The 16,083-nt window shown below is 36.8% G+C and overlaps 1 protein-coding gene across 3 annotated transcripts; it reads left to right on the top strand.

Annotated features, from left to right (window-relative positions):
* The first annotated feature begins 6,335 nt into the window (after positions 1-6,335).
* LOC106066547 (uncharacterized) lies at positions 6,336-16,042 on the top strand. Of its 3 annotated transcripts, none has more exons than XM_056028118.1 (4): positions 6,336-6,423; positions 10,998-11,245; positions 12,132-12,367; positions 15,737-16,042. In XM_056028118.1, exons 2-4 carry the CDS (start codon positions 11,051-11,053, stop codon positions 15,969-15,971), a joined length of 666 nt encoding a protein of 221 aa, XP_055884093.1. In that variant the 5' UTR covers positions 6,336-6,423; positions 10,998-11,050; the 3' UTR covers positions 15,972-16,042. The 3 variants fall into 3 exon arrangements, with proteins under 3 accessions (XP_055884093.1, XP_055884092.1, XP_055884091.1); XM_056028117.1 differs by lacking the exon at positions 6,336-6,423 and adding an exon at positions 9,485-9,626; XM_056028116.1 differs by lacking the exon at positions 6,336-6,423 and adding an exon at positions 9,485-9,630.
* The last annotated feature ends 41 nt before the right edge of the window (positions 16,043-16,083 follow it).

Raw genomic sequence — 16,083 nt, 5'->3', positions numbered from 1 at the left:
CTCTTGTTTGTCTCCCTTATATGACGAGGAATGGCTGGTTCATTGTTCTGTTTCTTGATTGGTTATACTGTCTTCATATGATGTAACTACCATCTACTTTCTCCTCATCCATTGAGCTCTCTGTGTATGTCCTACGCCCCTGGACAAGCTCTTCTTCCATAACCTCCTCAGTGTTGTCTTTGATGTTGTCATCTCAACCAATGTACACGACTATGGACTTGTGGATTGATGTGCCCAAAGTGAAATAAAACAATGTTCATGTTAGACAAACGTCAGAGTCTTGAGCGTGTTTGATCACTAAATGTATAGTAGTCTGTCATGATAGAACACTTGCGTTCTGGGTTCAACATCATCGCTTCACATTACCTTGGCTTAGGGTATATTTAGACATGTACACACACTATTGTTTTCATTTCGGGAACAGGGTTACATTTACAGAACACATAATTTAAACAAGATTACAAGACAGTGTTTGTATGGAAACACAAACTTAGAATCGGCCCCCGAAGTGGTCTACAAAGGCAGGTTTCAATATTTTCAGCAAGAATATAAGAAGTTATGAACTACCGGTACACTATCGCCGTCCATACACGAAGAGTCGTGCGCGTGCCGAAAGTGATGTCGAAATTAATGTAGTGTTAGTTTATTCAGACTTCGGCCTCACTATAAACAAAACTTTTGTTATTGAATGATCATCTATTTGACAGTTTTGTTTAGGGCCCATCTCTCATACAAGGCCGCAAGGAAGAAGCCTTCTCCTTTTAGTGAATTATGAGAAACACTACTTATCAAATTTGGCTTTTTATTTTTTTGTTTTTAACTATACCGGTATTGGATTAAAATGCATACAAAATATAATCTTTCTCTTTTAAAACAAGTAGTTTCTTAATTCAGTCTCCCCTGATTTTAACTGTGAATAGTTACAAAAGATGATGAATTAAATGAAGAAAAAAAAGATTGCATCTTCAATTTACAAAAATGAAACGGGTAACTTTAGCACAAGAGAACATTGCAAGATCTAAAATATGATTTCGAATTTTCAACATCTTTTAAAGTTTTTGAGATCTGAACGGGACAGACAAGACAAACCCTACAGATCTGTATTTAAGATTGGCCTAACCTATACAAGCACTCATCACTATCGGGTGCCGCTAAAAATTAAGTTACAAATAACGCTCAATGAACACTATTAAAATGAAATATTCTATGACACAATTGAGAAAAAACACACAAGGAGCACTGTATTGGCTTTTGCTGTCCGGCTTCAAATAGTTCAAAATTCTAATAGAATGTGAAACACAAGAATGTCGCCGGAGTATTCACACAGTAGTCTACACGAACAAAACAATATTTTAAGCGTACACAATAGCTCGCTTTAATATCCTACAAACAATACATATAGTGATGAGTGCTTGTATAGGTTAGGCCAATCTTAAATAATTTTAAACTTAGGCCAGATGCATAGGAGCGCAAAAAGATATTTAAAAAAATGATTTTCTGAAAATGGTAATTTTTAAAAATTATTTTAACTAACAAAAATTTTCACAGAACTAATTAGAGTCTACTTATTGCGTTACTTAATCGGTCTTATAAATTATTGTTAAGGTTATTTTAATTCTAGACTACTTACACTCGCGTTAAATCTGAGGTATTTACCGTGTTGGGTACAATGCGCTGTGCTTATTACAATTTGTCAGTCAAGAATAACCGCGTTTTTGGAATGAAAAATATTTTACTAATAACAAATCCGATTATAGATTATAATTCAGTGAACAGTAGATGAGTTAAACTGTTAAACTAAAATTAGATAGAAATTAAAAATAATAATTTTTTTTTGTGAGTAGCTAAAATTCTGAGGCCAGCGTTTTTCAAACCTTAGGGCGCCCGTCCACCTTCTAAGGTGCTGACTAATAGGCGCGAAGTTTGGTTTTATTTTTCAAGAACAAAAATCTGTTGTAATTATAATCCAGAGGGACATAATATTATTATCAATACTTAAAAATAAATTATTACAGTGAAGACGTTTCATCTACTAATTAGGACCCTTCATTCTGTTTTTTTGTGTGAGAATAAGTAACGATAGACCTGTTGTTTTTTTCACATTTATCCCACCTTGAGGATTTACATTCTTTCTTACATCCAGGTAGAGGAGGATTTTATAGAATCATAGACTTTATGCAGTGTAATATTTGTTGCAATATTTTTTTGCTACTGATTCCTGATTGATAATCGATTTAAAAACATTCAGAAACACCACGTAGTGTCTGTGTTCTTTTTAGCACGTCAAACAGTCGACTAGTTTGTAGACTCGGAACTATTGTAGATAATTTAGTTAGTAATACATTCTAATGTTATTTTTATCATATTCATACTATCAAATACATTTTATTTATAAGCCTATATTTCTATGTGATGTTCATGGGAAAAAAAGGGGTGGGGAGGCTTATAAAGCACCATGCCCCGGGCGCACGTTTTGCTCACTACGCCTCTGACTTAGGCCTAACAACCTTTAAACTTAGGCCTAACAACTTAAATACTTTTAAAATTAGGCCTAACAACCTAAATACTTTTAAACTTAGGCCTAACAACTTAAATACTTTTAAAATTAGGCCTAACAACCTAAATACTTTTAAAATTAGGCCTAACAACCTAAATACTTTTAAAATTAGGCCTAACAACCTAAATACTTTTAAAATTAGGCCTAACAACTTAAATACTTTTAAAATTAGGCCTAACAACTTAAATACTTTTAAAATTAGGCCTAACAACCTAAATACTTTTAAAATTAGGCCTAACAACCTAAATACTTTTAAAATTAGGCCTAACAACCTAAATACTTTTAAACTTAGGTCTAACAACCTAAATAACTTTTATCTTCATTTCAAACATACGTAATTGAACTCACATTAGAAATGCGAGAAAAAGATGTCTATCTCTCTCTCTCTCTCTTTCTCCCCCCTCCCTTATTTTTGGTGTTTCACTTTCTAAAAGTTAAAAACTATTTACACATGACGTCAATTAGCCCTTAAGAAACTATTTGCTAATCTTGCTAAGTTCAGGAAATCCCTTTTCATTGAATCGAGTGCAGCGTTTCTCAAACAGTATGGCGACACCCCCCTCCCCAAACACACCCAGAGGGTGGTGTGACCAGAGGACCCATAATCTTATAAATGTTAAGCTAAAAGCTTTATGGTTATAAATCTATTTGTGATTAATTAAGCAATAAATTGTTAAATTAATCTACATCGTCACATTCATCTTCTTACTGTTTTAGCGAAAAGCGTCTGGAACAAAGGTTCGGTTTATAAAGCTTTATTAAAGAAGACATTAATAGGTCTTCGCCAATGTGATTCCACAGTGGTTGTTTTTTGCGTCAGAAATTTAAATTTCTACCGAGTGACCTACCATCGCTCGGTGCACGTGTTTGGTGCGAGCAAAAAGTTCCGCTACAAAACGTCCTGCTGACTACGTGGATAATCTTACGACGGTCAAGGCCATTTCATAAATGTGCTACTGCCTCAAATGTCTCTCACTTCAGTACAGGCATGTCGCACCATGTCTTAGCTGACCTACGCTTTTTACTATGAGAAATAATGCTAGACCCCTAGAGAATTAACTCTTTGACTGCTGTGTTTTGTTTTCAAAAAAATGCTACTTTTTTTAAAAAAATAAGAAAATGTTCCAAACATGGCTAAAACAAAAATTTATTGTTTAAGTACCAATGATGCTATAGTAACAAATTTGGTATCAAAGTAAAGGTAAATGAATGGAGAATGTGAAAATGTAAACATCTTTCTATTTAAATATAAGATACAAATTATAATCTAAATAATATGACACTCAGAAAAAAAAATGGATGCCAACTTTAGAACTTTTGAGACCTAAATTTAGATTTTGTTCTTTGTATTACTGTTGAAACAGCATATTTAGACTATTTACAGCATTTTCAAAAAGAAATGTGATAAAACAGTCAATAAAAGATGATGAATCATTGATTATATTATTATTTTTACCTTGTTTTTTAGTCAGAAAAAAAGTGAAAATTATTGCGCTTTTCATTACTACCAATAACAATAGATACCAGTACTAAATCTATCAACCAAATGCACTCAAATATTATGTACATTTGAATCAATGGGATATAGATCTAGATTTGTCTTCTTTTTATTTGCATAGAACATCTTTCATTCTAATACTAGACCAGTGCAAGACATAGGCTAGCGAGAGATCAAAGCCTAAATCTCTACCTAGATGAAGGACAATAAAAATCCTAATTCATTTTACCTAAGATTTAGACATCAAATAGATCATTATTACTGTTCCTTTGTGATATTTTCAAAAAGAAATGTGATAAAATAGTCAATAAAAGATGATGAATCATTGATTATATTATTATTTTTACCTGGTTTTTTAGTCAGAAAAAAAAGTGAAAATTATTGCGCTTTTCATTACTACCAATAACAATAGATACCAGCACTAAATCTATCAACCAAATGCACTCAAATATTATGTACATTTGAATCAATGGGATATAGATCTAGATTTGTCTTCTTTTTATTTGCATAGAACATCTTTCATTCTAATACTAGACCAGTGCAAGACATAGGCTAGCGAGAGATCAAAGCCTAAATCTCTAACTAGATGAAGGACAATAAAAATCCTAATTCATTTTACCTAAGATTTAGACATCGAATAGATCATTATTACTGTTCCTTTGTGATAAATTATGGATTTAGAATAGTTTTATATTTTACTTTTATTTAGTAGTAAACCTTTTGGAGTGCAACTTGAACCAGTATAGTGATGGTGATGATTTTTACCAAAAAACAATACTAAAAAAAATTGCTAGAAAATATATCAAGAAAAGGCCCAGCATGGTGGATGAATATTGGATTTAGATCTGCCATTTCTGTTGTTTTCATTTATCTAAGGGTTAGATCTATAGGAATCTACAAAGGTGTAAAGATAAAAGCATAGATCTAGTCAACCTTGATCTACATTCAAGACCTAGCCCTAGTCTAAGGCTAAGGCCTAAGCATATAAGGCAATACTAGATCTAGATCTAAATCTAAATGCTAATAATGTCCAAGTCTGCTTCATCCTTTGCTAAATCTTGATCAAGATCTTCATTATTACAATTCATAGAAGTATAAATAAAACAATAATAAAGCTTCTTCAGTAGTAAACATTGTGGGTGTGTCTTGGACAAGCATAGCCATGATGTTGTAGATTTTTACAGATAAACAATACTAAAAAAAAAAAGAAAATGGGGAAAAAATGCCCACAGTGGATGATTATTTGATGTAGATCTACCATTTCCTTTCTTTTTATTTACCAGAAGCTTAGATCTAAAGATATATCTAGATCTAGAGTCCAAGTCTAGAGATAAAAGCTTAGATCTAGTCAATCTCGATCTACAGACTACACCTAGCCTACTGACAATAATAGATTTAGATCTAAATACTAATAATATATAATCATATAAATACGCTAAATTTAGACCTACCTGAATCTAATCTAGATCAAATTCTTCATTATTACTATTTATTTGTGATAATTTTTAGAATAATTATAAAGTTTCTTCAGTAGTCAACATTGTGGGTGTGTCTTGGACTAGCGTAGTCATGGCGACGTTTTTTTACATTGTAAAAAAAGTAATAAATAAATGTCTAAATAAAGCCAAAAGCTTCTAATTTCTATGTAAACAAAGGATGAAGAACTCTTTTATAAATTAAAAATAGTTCCACTGTTGTTAGTTAAAATTTTTAATTTAAAAATGCAACGAAACAAAGGTAGGGTAAGAACGTCTATGGGATAGACGTTCCGTGCGTTTAGGGCAGACAGACCGTCTATGGGATAGACGCTCCGCACTCATTGAGTTAATCATTTCTCAAGCTCAAATGCAAAAAATCGCTTGGCGCCGGGGCTCGGCCTCTTACCACACAGGGTAAACTTATTGCACTATCCCAACTCCCCATACCTGACAAGGGAGAGAGAGCGTAATTTTGGTTGTTTAAAAAAGATGTCGAGGGTCTCTAGTGAAACATTTGAGAAACACTGATCTAGTGACACTTAGCGAATGTAGATGTAGCAGACGATATTCTGCGTACGTGTAGCAGGTTCAAACATTTGTGTGCGTGTGTTGGGCTCATCTCTTTCTAAAGTATAGATATATGCACTTTGTAAGACTTCAATTAGTAATGAAGTTAAACTTGTCCACGTGACACAGACACACATTGAAACGTGTGGTTTGAATAACTGCTTGCATTTAGCTCCTTGTTTACCGATAGAATGAAAGTCATCCATTCAACATCGACTGTGGAAACCCAAACGTGACACTCCTGCATGTTTTGGTGGACCAGTTTCACGTTTGAATTTTTAAGTAAGATCTACACAGTGTTGACCTATAGTTTTTGAGCCTGGGTAAGTAGGTTTAGATTTACTGAACGTAACTGTAAGAATGTGTCAGTGTACGGCGGCATTGACAACATCAAGAAACTAGAACAGACGCAAAATAGATGTATAAAGGAATAATCACATTTGACTTGAGTAACATCATTAGTAAAATCACGAAATTTACTTATAAGTAAAGTAGCAATAATACATAAAACATGGGCGTAGCCAGGAATTTTTTTCTCGGGGGGGGGGGATTCCATTCTGACCCTTCATTCTTTCGGAAGACGCTTATTGTACCCAAGAATAAGTTCTTCCTGGAGTTAGTGGAAAAATTGTAAGTTCCCCGCCATTGCCAGCAAGGGGGTCTGGCTACGTCCATGCATAAAACACTGAACCGTAACTTACAAATACAAAAAACACAATCCAATATAAATACTCCAAAAGACACAAGGACACATTTTTTATTCCAAAAGCTGGGGCAAATTTTACAAGTGCTAATTTTTCCCTATAGCCATTAGAGCATGGAATGTGTTGTCTGAATTAGCCAGCAAAACCAATCACTTAGTATAGTTTAATGACAGTATAGTTTAATTCTCTAATTAACATGTAGGGCTAGATTAACACATGCATACGCGCCGAACATAATTATAATGTGTGATTAGTAAGATATGAAAGTAGATCTATTGATTACTGAACTGCTAGATCTGCGCAATAAGTGCTGTGCATAGACATAAATAAATATAGACTGGAAGTAGGAAGTTATTTTTATTTGGGGGGAGTCAATATGTTTTATGTACTCTATCTATGTGAAAAAAAAATGGCGGCGATTGAGCTATAAATTCTAGGACTAACATTTCAGCCAATATATACCTTTGATCTTTAGTTTTGAAAAGTGCTAAACTGCCATATTCCCAATATTTTGTCTTTGTTTTATAATCATAGACATAGGCAAATATATATAGGTTTGTGATGTGGATCTACAAACTTTTCTTTTCCCAAATATTTCCGATAATAATTTGTTCTTTATCGTCCAGTCTATATATATATGTCTATGGTGCTGTGTTATCCAGGAAACCGACAAATGAGAGCTCGCAAAAATATTGTACTAGACAAACATATTGTATCTATTTTATTAATAAATTTGCCCCGACGAATTTCGTTTTGAATAAGCTAAAAGCATGAAATAGCATTAACAAAAAAGAATTGGTAAAAATATTCTAATCACACAGATTTATTGTTGTTGGTCTAGATCTATTACAAATTTAATTACATGACTGATCCAAACTAATTGACACAATTACACTTCGTATAAGCTTTTTTTTTAAATTTAATTTCTTGTTTTATTTTTACACTAAAGACATCAACTAGAAACTGATTACTTCTGCTTTGTTCTCATTATCCCGTTGGAGACACCAGTTTCATGTCCTATTTGAACAGCACAATGGTTTCCACCTGGACAAGTTCCGCTAGTCCCGATCTCAAACTTCCGGAACATGTGTTAGCTCATTCCGTTGCGTCCTGTTCGGAGTCTACAAATTATTCGTTGATTAGTGTAGAGTTAACTTGTAATAAGCTTCCAGTTTTCCGGTAGTTTGGGTGAGAACTGGTCTATAGTTAGTTTAATACTACTTTTTTTTGTCAACTCTACCAGATAGAAGGAATTCTCGATCAGCTTTTTCATTTTCTTCTATTGTAACGTGTGCTAGGATTCACTGGAGGACAGTTTTCATGCTCTTATTTGTTGAGGTTTATAAGAGCTGTTCCGAGTTCCTTGATATAGGAGCTATCAGATTAAAAAACAAAACTTTGGATCGGTCAGGAAGATGATCTGGCTGTTCCGCGTACGCCGGTGGTTTAGTGGTGTGGTATCTGCAAGCTGTAATACGTAATACTTCCTTTCTGCTCTGTTTGCATGAAACTTATCTTTCTCCATCAAGTCATTCAATGAACTCCTCCATTTGTTGAAGATTCTTCTGAAGATGCTACTATGTACATTCGTACCCACTGCTTGTTGTGATAATGCATTTTTAGTAAAGTATTAAGTATTAGAAACTGATTAAATTCAAGCTTTGTGTGTAAATAACCTCCCAAAATGTTTTTTCTTTGGTGCATTTATAGTTCGAAGCAAGGCGCTGGTTACTTAATGGTAAACCTAATTAACTACTAAGCGGTTACTAGGTACTTAAGTTTGCTATTATCCGTAAAAGTAAATATACATATATTCTTCAAAAATGTGCTATGAGACACTTATAAAGGAAAGGACCAAGTATCGTTGGTTTATGAGAGAAGCCTAGTCAACCGTTCTAGATTAACCTGGCCCTGAAGTACATGCTTTGTATCACTGAAGCAGCGTGACACATCGAAATCACTTGTGACTAAACCCAACAATAAATCAACTTGAACGACTCATGAAATAACGATATATGACCACACTGGTATAGATGACCACACTGGTATAGATGACCACACTGGTATAGATGACCACACTGGTATAGATGACCACACTGGTATAGATGACCACACTGGTATATATGACCACACTGGTATAGATGACCACACTGGTATAGATGACCACACTGGTATATATGACCACACTGGTATAGATGACCACACTGGTATATATGACCACACTGGTATATATGACCACACTGGTATATATGACCACACTGGTATATATGACCACACTGGTATATATGACCACACTGGTATATATGACCACACTGGTATATATGACCACACTGGTATATATGACCACACTGGTATATATGACCACACTGGTATATATGACCACACTGGTATATATGACCACACTGGTATATATGACCACACTGGTATATATGACCACACTGGTATATATGACCACACTGGTATATATGACCACACTGGTATATATGACCACACTGGTATAGATGACCACACTGGTATAGATGACCACACTGGTATATATGACCACACTGGTATATATGACCACACTGGTATATATGACCACACTGGTATAGATGACCACACTGGTATATATGACCACACTGGTATAGATGACCACACTGGTATATATGACCACACTGGTATATATGACCACACTGGTATATATGACCTGAAAGGTCTTGTATCAGAAACTAGACCAAGCACGTCAAATCTGATACACCCACCTGCTTATAGTCAACATGTACATCTTGATAGAACGTTTCATGTTCCAACTGGGATAACTGCATTCGGAGAAAATGGACACAGTAGGTTGTAGTATTTCACTTTTAATATGTGTACTAGGCTAATTAAATACATCAAAACCGGCATTGTTGTCAATAATAATATATTTTTATCGTTTTGTTTTATTATCAATTAATAATCATTGTAGAATATATTACTTCTCAGGAATAAAATTTAATTTTCGTTTTGAAAAATAGAATAACGCTGACAAAAAGCTAATTAAGCATATAAATGTATAGATTTTATGAATAATGTAAAATTGCAAACAAACATTACAGCATATGTTATTAAATTGCTGTCAATTAATTCCATTAAAAAAACAGTTGCCCCTCGTATTTAAATAGACCTACACAAATCTGGAATCTAAGAAAAAATGTCTATCCTTCTGTCTGTCTTGTCTCATGTAAAAAAAAAAAAAATCGACTTCTAACAGAGCTATTTACAATACCGCAACTGTAATGACGTCATAGAAGGACTAATGAAGAGGGACTATAACATAGATCTTGGTCCACAGAAACAGATGACCTCTAAGTCATTACATTATCTGCCCGATAGATGGCAAGGTCTGAGAGTGGGTACTTCACTTTCTTACTTTATAACCTAGATATTCTAGATTTATAAAGATGTCCACCATCTCTCCCAGCTATTCTTACGTCTAGTCATACACACTGCTAGTAGGCCTACTGCCAGTCTAGTTGGTTTAGTTATTAACTCTTTATCTTCGTAATTATTTTCCACGTCCTGACAGAATTGTTCTTTCTTTTTTTTCATATTTGTACATTCTACCCTGTTATGATAACACTTCAACAACATATTTGTTTGTAATCAGAAAACGTTACTTTTGGTGTAGAATTATAGGAGAATGCATGCTCTTTTTATGTAATATAAATTAAAGTTTATTAAATGAAAAATTAATTGAATTTAATGGGGTCAAATCAACTATGGCATCGTTAATTAGGAGAGAAAGAGTTGAATAGCTTGCCATATGCAACAACAGTAATATGGTTGCGTAGCGAGATGGAATGCAAGCGCGTAGCTCGAAAAATTTTTCGTGAAATTTGAATTCTTGTTTTGACCGATTTCAGTCAGGGAAATACATTGAAATCAATAATCAGTGCAACTTAATTAAGAAGCTTCGTTTCTCAACTTTTGTGGTCAAATCAGCAAATCAAAATTAATATTTTCAGTTAACTAAATAAATGTTTCCGTACACACAACATCTATTTCTCTACCTTATTTTTTTTTCCAAATGGTTTTGAAAATATTCCATTTAAAGAGTACAGGATCTTGAAAAGAACTGTAAAATATTTTGACAATTTTTGCAATAAATCAAATATATGAACTTGTTTATGATCTCTATTCAAACACATAATAAACTAATATTTCGTATCCAGTCCATTTAGTTTGACAAGGTTATGTGTTGCTTAAAACTACGACTACTTGTATCATGTCTGAAGTTCAAGAAAAGATTCAAACGGCCAAAAATCTAGAGGAAGTAGATTCCTTCAAGAAACAGGCCTGGAAGGATTATGACCTGCTGTATGCTGAGTTGGAGTTCACATGCCAACGAGCGGCCATGATGCACCAGCATGAAGCCTCAAGATATGATAGGAAAAGTTTTTACATAGAAACTGCTGCCGAGGTAGGTTAAGTGATAAAGTAGAGGTCTTCTTTTTGTTTGTTAAGGTAAACTAAAGGATATAGCTTTGATATTCATTAACATAGGCTATGTCATTTCTAAGACAGACTGTAAGTAGTGACATCGTTATAGATAAAAGAAAATATTAACGTCCCACCTCCAAACGTTAGTCAGCTAGTTGGATGCTGGCACCATTTTTTTCCTCTGAATTTTGACTTCAGAAATTCATTTTCGTGGCGTCTGCAACTTACTATATGAAGAGTCAGAAGAGCGCAGATCAAATTGAAAAAAAAAAATCGAGACAGTGAAGCATGATCGTAAGATCATTCTCGTCTTCAGCAAGACATCTTGTAGCGGGACTGATTTGTTCCCGCCAACAACCGTAACAAAGCGAGGTCACGTCACTCGGGATACATTTGACCATTCTGGTGTAAGAAAGACGAGAAGAATCGCATCGAGGAAGACGTTTTGAAATGTCTTCTTTAAAAGAAAGATTTCAATGTTTCTTGTTGCAGAAGGCTATCACTAATACAGTATGAACGATTCTGCTAAGAAGATGAAACGACGTCCCATATATATATATATCCAGCATACTAAACGAAGAGTTCCTTCTTCCCTACTGCCATTAGAGCATGGAATAGGTTGCTTGAATGATAATGACTGAATCAATATCGTCTATAATTTATATAATATGTTTATCTTATCTTATTTATTAGAGATTCTACTTCAAAAGAGAAGATACTTATGTCCTAAACATTTCATGTGTCAACCTAGTCATGCATGTTAACTAATTAGTGATTTAAACTCTAATAAGTCGTTGGTTTTCCTAGCTGATTCAGGAACTTTATTGTTTACTAAACTTACCTTTATAACTGCCTTTTCATTTTAGATTGTAGGAGCAAGTTCAATAGCTAGTCTAGGTGTTGGGATACTTAAGAAAAAAATGAACCTGTTCACAAGTAGGATGGGTTTAGCTGCTGTAGTGGGGCTACCTTTAGCTGCTGGTCTGGAGTTCCTGGGCAAAGGCAAAGGAATGGCGCTACCAACGTTACACGACAAGGCGGAGAAACATAAGAATTCAGCTGCTCGGTGGCAACGTTTGGCAAGACTGACACAGTCCTACAGGTTGGTGTGACACTCTTCATAGGTCACGTTCATAATTGCAAAATGAACAAATTACACGTGTTGTTATAGTGTAAATGTAAGTGATCTACATGTGTCTTGAGTAAGAAAATGTGTATGACCCAGAACCTAGAGTTGTGTGTGTGTGTGTGTTCATAAACACTCTACAATGTAAACTTAAGAGCTAATGTTAACACTAAAGCTGTCATGATTAATCAAAGTTTACTTGATGTAGGTTTCACAATAACGCCTAATATTTCAATCTATATTATCTCTCTCATTCTCTAATGCACTCTCACCCTCGTTCTCTAATGCACTCTCACCCTCATTCTCTAATGCACTCTCACCCTCGTTCTCTAATGCACTCTCACCCTCATTCTCTAATGCACTCTCACCCTCGTTCTCTAATGCACTCTCACCCTCATTCTCTAATGCACTCTCACCCTCATTCTCTAATGCACTCTCACCCTCGTTCTCTAATGCACTCTCACCCTCATTCTCTAATGCACTCTCACCCTCGTTCTCTAATGCACTCTCACCCTCATTCTCTAATGCACTCTCACCCTCGTTCTCTAATGCACTCTCACCCTCGTTCTCTAATGCACTCTCACCCTCGTTCTCTAATGCACTCTCACCCTCGTTCTCTAATGCACTCTCACCCTCGTTCTCTAATGCACTCTCACCCTCGTTCTCTAATGCACTCTCACCCTCGTTCTCTAATGCACTCTCACCCTCGTTCTCTAATGCACTCTCACCCTCGTTCTCTAATGCACTCTCACCCTCGTTCTCTAATGCACTCTCACCCTCGTTCTCTAATGCACTCTCACCCTCGTTCTCTAATGCACTCTCACCCTCGTTCTCTAATGCACTCTCACCCTCGTTCTCTAATGCACTCTCACCCTCGTTCTCTAATGCACTCTCACCCTCGTTCTCTAATGCACTCTCACCCTCGTTCTCTAATGCACTCTCACCCTCGTTCTCTAATGCACTCTCACCCTCGTTCTCTAATGCACTCTCACCCTCGTTCTCTAATGCACTCTCACCCTCGTTCTCTAATGCACTCTCACCCTCATTCTCTAATGCACTCTCACCCTCGTTCTCTAATGCACTCTCACCCTCGTTCTCTAATGCACTCTCACCCTCGTTCTCTAATGCACTCTCACCCTCATTCTCTAATGCACTCTCACCCTCGTTCTCTAATGCACTCTCACCCTCATTCTCTAATGCACTCTCACCCTCGTTCTCTAATGCACTCTCACCCTCGTTCTAAAATGCACTCTCACCCTCATTCTCTAATGCACTCTCACACTCGTTCTCTAATGCACTCTCACCCTCGTTCTCTAATGCACTCTCATCCTCGTTCTCTAATGCACTCTCACCCTCGTTCTCTAATGCACTCTCACCCTCATTCTCTAATGCACTCTCACCCTCATTCTCTAATGCACTCTCACCCTCGTTCTCTAATGCACTCTCACCCTCGTTCTCTAATGCACTCTCACCCTCATTCTCTAATGCACTCTCACCCTCATTCTCTAATGCACTCTCACCCTCGTTCTCTAATGCACTCTCACCCTCATTCTCTAATGCACTCTCACCCTCATTCTCTAATGCACTCTCACCCTCGTTCTCTAATGCACTCTCACCCTCGTTCTCTAATGCACTCTCACCCTCATTCTCTAATGCACTCTCACCCTCGTTCTCTAATGCACTCTCACCCTCATTCTCTAATGCACTCTCACCCTCATTCTCTAATGCACTCTCACCCTCGTTCTCTAATGCACTCTCACCCTCGTTCTCTAATGCACTCTCACCCTCATTCTCTAATGCACTCTCACCCTCGTTCTCTAATGCACTCTCACCCTCATTCTCTAATGCACTCTCACCCTCGTTCTCTAATGCACTCTCACCCTCGTTCTCTAATGCTTTCTCACCCTCGTTCTCTAATGCACTCTCACCCTCATTCTCTAATGCACTCTCACCCTCGTTCTCTAATGCACTCTCACCCTCGTTCTCTAATGCACTCTCACCCTCGTTCTCTAATGCACTCTCACCCTCGTTCTCTAATGCACTCTCACCCTCGTTCTCTAATGCACTCTCACCCTCATTCTCTAATGCACTCTCACCCTCGTTCTCTAATGCACTCTCACCCTCATTCTCTAATGCACTCTCACCCTCGTTCTCTAATGCACTCTCACCCTCGTTCTCTAATGCACTCTCACCCTCGTTCTCTAATGCACTCTCACCCTCGTTCTCTAATGCACTCTCACCCTCGTTCTCTAATGCACTCTCTGCCTCGTTCTCTAATGCACTCTCACCCTCGTTCTCTAATGCACTCTCACCCTCGTTCTCTAATGCACTCTCACCCTCGTTCTCTAATGCACTCTCACCCTCGTTCTCTAATGCACTCTCACCCTCGTTCTCTAATGCACTCTCACCCTCGTTCTCTAATGCACTCTCACCCTCCTTCTCTAATGCACTCTCACCCTCGTTCTCTAATGCACTCTCACCCTCGTTCTCTAATGCACTCTCACCCTCATTCTCTAATGCACTCTCACCCTCGTTCTCTAATGCACTCTCACCCTCGTTCTCTAATGCACTCTCACCCTCGTTCTCTAATGCACTCTCACCCTCGTTCTCTAATGCACTCTCACCCTCGTTCTCTAATGCAATCTCACCCTCGTTCTCTAATGCACTCTCACCCTCGTTCTCTAATGCACTCTCACCCTCATTCTCTAATGCACTCTCACCCTCGTTCTCTAATGCACTCTCACCCTCATTCTCTAATGCACTCTCACCCTCATTCTCTAATGCACTCTCTCACCCTCGTTCTCTAATGCACTCTCACCCTCGTTCTCTAATGCACTCTCACCCTCGTTCCCATCCCTAGCTACGCCACTGTTCCGAACTTTTCTCCATTCTCCACCCCACCCCTTTTCGCTATCCTCTCGCTAACTGTGTATCTCTTGAACAGACAATCTCTCTCTCTCTCTCTCTCTCTCTCTCTCTGTCTGACAGTAGCACATGGGCAGGGGACAAAACTTCAACAGAGAACGGTTACACAAACAATGTGAAAAGTTCAGAATGCTAGCTACTCATTAGTTTCAAGATCTGACTATTATTCGCGAGCATTTTATTGACAATATCGGAATTTCAATATGGGAGATCTAGGGCCTATATATTCTAGAACTTACTTTATTTGAAATGTTTTCGTGCAAAGATTAGATTTATACATTACCTTATGTTAGTGAATTTGTAACCCTCAAACTATAAATGTATGAACTTATATTTGCTGAGTTACTACTACTAGAACTGTATGCAGAAATATAATATACTATGTGTTTGTTGCATCTACTTTTTCTTCTATTTGTTAAGGATCTTAATGGACGACCCACGTTATGACGCTGTACAGTACGCCCAGTGGTACAAGGAACTTGTGGACGCTCAGCAAGAAATCTCTACCATCGTGAACGTGCCTGACTCGACCGTGGAACTATTTGACGACCCCGTCGAGGTGATTAAACCACTCAGGAAAAATAAACGGCTCTTTCAGCGCTATATGGAACTGCAGGACAACAATGGTGCAGTTCATGACGGAGGCGACGCATGAACCAGTTGTACTGATTGCTTCCATAAATGAATAATTATTACATTGTACATAAAATTGACTTAAATACCATTTTTTTCAGTACAGAATGCTTTTTTATAAGCAACTATAAGGC

The sequence above is a fragment of the Biomphalaria glabrata genome, chromosome 4 (assembly GCF_947242115.1).
Source record: "Biomphalaria glabrata chromosome 4, xgBioGlab47.1, whole genome shotgun sequence".
NCBI lineage: Eukaryota > Metazoa > Mollusca > Gastropoda > Planorbidae > Biomphalaria > Biomphalaria glabrata.
The sequence above is the reverse complement of the archived record's forward strand: the minus strand, read 5'-3'. Positions and strand labels throughout refer to the sequence as shown.